At 33.5% G+C, this 6885-nt stretch overlaps 1 protein-coding gene and 1 long non-coding RNA gene across 5 annotated transcripts in view; both read left to right on the top strand.

Moving 5' to 3' along the window:
• The window catches only part of LOC128892842 (UNC93-like protein), a 31099-nt gene that overhangs the window by 18226 nt on the left and 5988 nt on the right, over positions 1-6885 (top strand). For all 4 annotated transcript variants that reach the window (XM_054153415.1, XM_054153416.1, XM_054153417.1 and 1 more), the window contains exons 3-4: positions 216-502; positions 4135-4363. In XM_054153415.1, the coding sequence (XP_054009390.1) occupies positions 216-502; positions 4135-4363 (516 nt within the window). The remainder of the gene's footprint in view (positions 1-215; positions 503-4134; positions 4364-6885) is intronic.
• LOC128892850 (uncharacterized) lies at positions 4564-5990 on the top strand. Its single transcript, XR_008461190.1, has 2 exons — positions 4564-5070; positions 5142-5990. It is a non-coding gene; the product is annotated as an uncharacterized LOC128892850 (long non-coding RNA).

Here is a 6885-nt window from a genome sequence, read left to right as displayed (position 1 = left end):
TGTATAGAACGAACAATTTATCATAAGAATATTCCTCTCTCCTTCCATGCTCCCCATTACAACTAATTACGACCCTACTCTACCCTAACGTTTCCCACCTCCTTCGTAATACTACCACCATAATACTAACCATAGTAAAATAGGGACACGCGTAACGGCTGAAGTTTGAACAGACTGCAAGCATAAACGCATCTTATCTTTCGCTTTCGTTGCAGCTTGCTGGGATGCAAATGGACGATATCACTCTGTATCCTGACGTACGTGCCCTTCATGGCCGCCCAGTTTTACCCGAAATTTTACACCATGATACCAGCTGGATTGCTGTTGGGAATCGGTGCTGGACCACTATGGTGCGCCAAGTGCACCTACCTGACCGTCGCCGCCGAGGCGTTCTCCACCCTCTCGGACGTGACCGCTGACGTCCTCGTCACGAGATTCTTCGGTGTGTTCTTCATGTTCTACCAGATGGCGCAGGTCTGGGGAAATCTCATATCTTCGGCAGGTGCGTATGTTCGCGTAATTTCCACGAGGGGAAAAAAAATGAAGAAAAGTAAGAGGGTTAAGTCGGAGCAAAGTCGAGACCGCGATTTGCATCGGAGACGGTGCTGCTGGAACGAAGGATAAGTAAAAAAGTCATCTACCAGGGATATAATTGTGACGTCAACGATTAAGTCTCTGTACTTTCTTCTATCTTCCTTTTTTTTTCTGTGTGAAAAGCAGCTTGCAATTTGCATTTTTATAAGACGACCGGAGGAGGAAGTTTCTCGGCCGCTAACGCGGGGAGGTTTTATTATCGCAGAAAATAATCCCCCCACCGGGTAGTTTAAATGAGACTGGACTGAAATAGCAAATATTTCCTGGTTAGAAATTATTTGTTAGGTTTCTCGAGTGTGTTTTGAAGGGAAGTAAGATTGGGTTAAGAAATTAATTAATGAGACTGTTAATGAGTTTGTAGTTGAGTAGTTTTAATCGTTTTGATGTATTGGAGAGGGGAAGATTGGAATTTTTATATATTTGGATATGTATATATTTTATATATTTGTTATTGTAATGCAACGTGATTGAAAATAATTTTAATTTTCTGAAGTGGAGTACTTTTTGGTACTTTAAAACGTAAATTTATTTTTGTTATATTGCAAAACGAAGTGTCCAATTGAAAGTGCAAATATTCCAAAATCTTCGTATTTTATGTGTACAATTAATTATTATATCAATTTTATATTTCATTTAAGAATTACATTTTTTTTACCACACTTTCGTGCATAATCATACACATATTACTCAGAGCATTAATCAATTCATACAAATTATATTTTATTCGTTAAATATAAAAATATACTGGAAAGTTAATTAAATGGTAACACAGTACTTCGAATGTATTTTCAGAGGATCCTGCATATATTATTCAAACTATAATCAATTCATACAATTTATATTTTTTTCCTTAAAAATAAAACTATTCCCAAAAATTAATTAAGTGGTAACACAGTACTTCGAGTGTATTTTCAGAGGACCATACACATATTATCCACACTATAAATCAATTTACACAAATTCAAATCAAAAATAAAATTACTCTCAAAAATTAATTAAATGATAATACAATATTTCAATTCACACAAATTATATTTTTTCCTCAAAAATAAAATTATTCTCAAAGCTCATTAAATGATAATACAGTGCTTTGAGTGTATAATTCAGAGGATCATACAAATATTATTCAGACTATTTAATCATAAATAAAATTATTCTCAAAAATTAATCAAATAGTAATACAGTACAGAATTTGTAATTGAATTATTCTCAAAGCTCATTAAATGGTAATCCAGTACTCCTAGTGTATTTTCACAGGAATTGTCGCTGTAGGTATCTCAAAACCGTAATTAGAGTGCTACCATGAAACAAGACGGAATACCTATGAAGTAGAGTAACGAGTTTCTAGTCGAACAATCGTAATCGGTTTGGGAGTAGTTATCGGTATCTGAGACGAGGTCAATTTAATTATACTTAACAGTCCTCTGCCAGGAAAGCAGTAACAGTCCTTTCATCAGGCCGCCTTTTAAGTCGCAGCGTGCACGTTTTCGCGTATCTCTCCCAAGCTATCCTCCCCCAATTTCGTCCTGAAAATGAACGCTTTGATTGCGTCGCAATTTGCCGTAACGGAAACAATATCGAGCGTTTTCGCTGCGAATTTTCGCAACGAAAGCATCGCTTGTTGCTCTATTCGTCAGATGGAGGAACGATTAAGCCACGCCGAAGGCGACTAAGTGCCGTAAAACGAGGCGACGCAAAGCTACCTAGATGAACGAAACATCCGAGGAGATTCGTTTTAGAGCGGAAATTAATTAATTAACCAGCCGCGGGCTGGTCTTAGTTCCGCGACGCTTTGAAGGAAGGTATGCAAACAACGAATGCAACAAGCTACCCTTATTACATACTTCCAACGTGTCTCGTGACATTTCTGTGACGGCGACAATGTATCGTTCGCCGCACAGTCGAATGAACTCGCGAACGATAGATTCGGGATGGGAGTTTCTATAGAGCTGAGAATCTAATTTTCGGGTTACCTCGATACGCAAATGGGACGCGTTAGGGCAATCTCGTTGGCTGAATAGCAACTTTCAATTGACAGGCTTACCGTCGACGTTACTCCTCGAGTGGTCGTTTATTTATGGCAAACAATATTTACTGGGAAATGATTCTAATCGTCTGAATAATAATTGTAATGCAACGAAAATAATTTTTTATAAATTATTGAAGGTCTTGGAATATTTTTGACAATTTAAATTGCGAATATATTTGTCGTATATTATTGCAATATACATTTGTAATATTGACAAAGAAAATTTACTGGGAATTATTCTAATCATCTGAATAATAATTCTAATCCAACGAAAATAATTTCTATAAATTTTAAAGGTTTGGAATATTTTTGACAGTTGAAATTTTGAATATATTTGTACTATATATTTATCGCAATATACATTTATGACATTAATAAACAAAATTTATCGAGAAATAATTCTAATCCTCCTAATAATAATTCTAATGTAACGAAAATCATTTTCTATAAATTTTGAAAGTCTTGGAATATTTTTGGGAGTTTAAATTTTGAACATATTTGTACTATATATTTATGGCAATATAAATTTATGATATTGATAAACAAAATTTACTGGGAAATGATTCCAATCCTCCGAATAATAATTCTAATCCAACCAAAATAATTTCTATAAATTTTGAATACCTTGAAATATTTTTGTACTCTATTATTGCAATATCCATTTATGACATTGATTACTTGTAATCAATACTAATCACATATATAAAATATATGCTTATTATATTACTAATTATATTCCAATCTTAGTTGAATACATTTCTTACTTTCTTACATTTCTTCCTAATCTGAACATTGGAAAATTTCTTTCGTCTACAAATTGTCCTCCCCTGTTTTCTTTTTTTTATGAAAGAAAATCTCCGTAGAAAATGAAAACTTTCGAGGAACTCTGTCATCCCCTTAGGGAACTTTAAACTTTATGACGCGTCTGCTTTATATCGAGAAAGGGAAAAAGGAAGAATCTTCGGAAACGAAGCTCTAAGTTCGCACCTGAAATTTATGAATTTCAACTGATTTCATATTAATAAATCAAGGGAATGTGTGTTGACATCTGAGTGGTTTAGAGGAATTATTAATTCCATATCTGTTATTTAATGTATATATTTCTATAAATCAAAGCAATAATGTATTGTATGATTCTAAAATGCAAGTTGCAATTATTGTTATTCCTAAATATAAATAGAGATATATAATCCTATTTATAATCCTAAGTTCCTAAGAATTAATTCTAAGAAGAATTAGTTCCTAATTGCCGATGTCTATTTTCCTGATTTCTCTATAATTTAGTCAACCTTAATCATCATTAATCAAGTGACCCTTTAAATCATCACAAATTAATTATAATAAATATGACTTGAGAAGAAAAAACGAAACATCAAGCTACATCCAATAAAACAAAGCAAAGGATCTAACGAAAATTCGACTAAAAATTTCCTTCCTACTAGCCACGAATTTTTGTTAACATCAAAATTGAAAAAAAAAGAATCTAACACGTTCTCGTTTCGCGTTTACAGTTCTCTCGTACGCGATGGACGAGGTGCCAGCGAACGTCACGGTACTAAATAGCAGCGTCGTGGCGGAAGCGTGCGGGGCCAATTTCTGCGGCGCCACTTCCGGTGGCGCTGAATCCCCAGCAATAGAACGACCGCCGGAGGAAAGGATTCATCTGATTTCAAGCATTTATCTGGTCTGCATGATTGTCGCCTCCTTAATTGTCGCGTTCGGGGTTGATTCTCTCTCGAGGTAACGATCCAATTATTTGTTGTTTATCGTCGCGTTGCTAGCCGTGTAATTTCACGACAATTTTCCAGCTGAATAGAAACAGGGACGGTTACCCGAAGCTAAACTAACCATTGTTATTACGCAAGTTTTGCAGGGGTGGGAGGGGTATCCAATTAATTCGCCCTCGTAAATTATAAAATTGACACGGGCTGCATTTACGCCTTAGTCGGAGGCGATAATTCCGCTTGGTCGTGTACAGCGCGGATTTGTTTATGTTTCCTATACTATAGCGATGTTATAATAATGTATTCTCTAGCTGTATTCGGTTCCAACGAGTGTTGGAGGAACATTCTAAGAGAATTACGATTTTCGAGTATGTATTGGTAACGTTATTATTAAAATATAATATAATATTTTATATAAAGAGTAATACTTGCAATATTGTATATTAATAACATTGAATGTTACTGATATATACTCTGAAATCAAACATAGTTGCTTTAGGACATTTCTCGAACACTCAGAAAGTGTACATATACATGATATATATTCATTACATTTATCTAAAGTTTTTTTTTTTTTGTTGAAGCTTTGAAACCTCAAAAGAGAGATTTATTTATTTTATATGTTGTGTTAACAGTTTACAGTAAAGACTGGATAAATGCAAGAAAATTAGAGCCCAAACATTGCATATAATATATAATATATATTTGTTATATTTATCTACAGTTTTTTTTTTGTTGAAGCTTTGAAATCTTGCATATAATATATAATATATATTTATTATATTTATCTACAGTTTTTTATTGTTAAAGCTTTGAAAGCTCAAAAGAGGGATTTATTTATTTTATATGTTGTGTTTAATAGTTTACAGTAATGACTGAATAAATGCAAGAAAATTAGAACCCAAACATTGCATTTATCCAGTCGAGGTTTCTATTCTGTGTTTACTTTAATTTAGCTCAAGTCGAACGAGTAGAAAAGGACAGAGAGTGAAAGAGAAAGAGGTCCGAAGAACAAAAGCAAATGGCCGAAACGTATCGGTGAGACTATAGATCCTGTCTTGCACTTATCCAGTCTTTACTGTATATCCGAGATAAATAAGCTACATAGTATTGGAAATGCGTCTTTGCTAACATACTAACCCAAAACGCTAGAGAAGTATACCTAAATGCAATTTTATTGTGCAAAGAAATTTAATTCTTATTATTGTTTGTTTAACTCTCAATGTTATTACGTAACAATGTTTTTCATTTAATTTCGTACTCGACAATTAAAAGTATATGGTTGAAAGATCTCAATATCATATTGAAAATGCGTGCAAAAAATAGAAACGTGGAAGAGATACGCACGAAGGGAATTTTTCATGTAAATTATTTATCGCACTCTCGTGTCTGTATTGGCTCTACAACAGAGTTTAAAAATCGAATAAACGATTTATATTTAATTATAAATAAATGGACGTTAGGTATTCTTGGAATTATCAGGAAATTAATCCGTTCGGAATATATTTCCCGTGGAAAAAGTAAATGAAATTTTGTGTTAAATTGTATATTTACCCGATCCTGGAAACGAATCGAATGGAGATGCACGCTGATGTTCTTGCAAATGTGATCGTCGAAAATATAAAATCTTGTTAATTGAAAAATCGTATCGACTTTTAAATCAACGATTTATTGAAAATCAAACACGGCGTGAAATTAATACTTCATCAAATGGAATAAAATTTCAAGAGATGTAAAATTGTAGGTTCATGTGATGTTTTGTAGATTGCATTAATTTAATCATTCACCTGTACTTATCATTAAATTAAAAATATTTGAAGGCACTTCTTTTGGTTAGAACAATGCACGTCTATCAAACAATAAATTTTTTTCAAACGCAGTGGAGAGTTTACAAAAAAAAATGTTTATATTTATTACTTTCGTATTTTGAAACAAAGGAGGGAAGAATGAAAACAAACCTTAATTTTCGCTTTTTTTTGTCTCTCCTTGAGTCTCCTTTCACAAATTATCAACACCATCTTCTGTTAGTTATAGCAATGTTCCCAAATCTTGATACTCACCAAATTACACTATTTACAATAACACTGAACACTGTTTAATATTATTTAAATATATATAATCGTACGTGTTAATTCTCTCCTCAGAAGCACTAAACTACCCCTACACCGTTTTTCAAAACAATTAATCAAAGCTTATTACAACTATTTAGTTCTTCGAAATAAGAAGCCTTCGGTAAAAATTGCGAGTGAATTTAAAATTCAAAAATGTGAAAATTGTTCAAGGACTGAACTACCCCTGCACCATTTTTCAAAACAATTAACCAAAGCTTATTACAACTATTTAGTTCTTTGAAATGCGAAGTCTTCGGTAAAAATTGCGAGTGAATTTAAAATTCAAAAATGTGAAAATTATTCAAGATTAAATTATCGCGTAGGAGTCGTTCGGTGTCTAGTCAAGAACTGATTTCAACAGAGGCTGTGGTATGTCCTCGCGGATGCTACAATGGCGAAGGAGGGGTGAAGGGATGCTAGAAGTTGG

Source organism: Hylaeus anthracinus, unplaced genomic scaffold (assembly GCF_026225885.1).
Source record: "Hylaeus anthracinus isolate JK02 unplaced genomic scaffold, UHH_iyHylAnth1.0_haploid 2, whole genome shotgun sequence".
Classification (NCBI taxonomy): domain Eukaryota; kingdom Metazoa; phylum Arthropoda; class Insecta; order Hymenoptera; family Colletidae; genus Hylaeus; species Hylaeus anthracinus.
The sequence above is the reverse complement of the archived record's forward strand: the minus strand, read 5'-3'. Positions and strand labels throughout refer to the sequence as shown.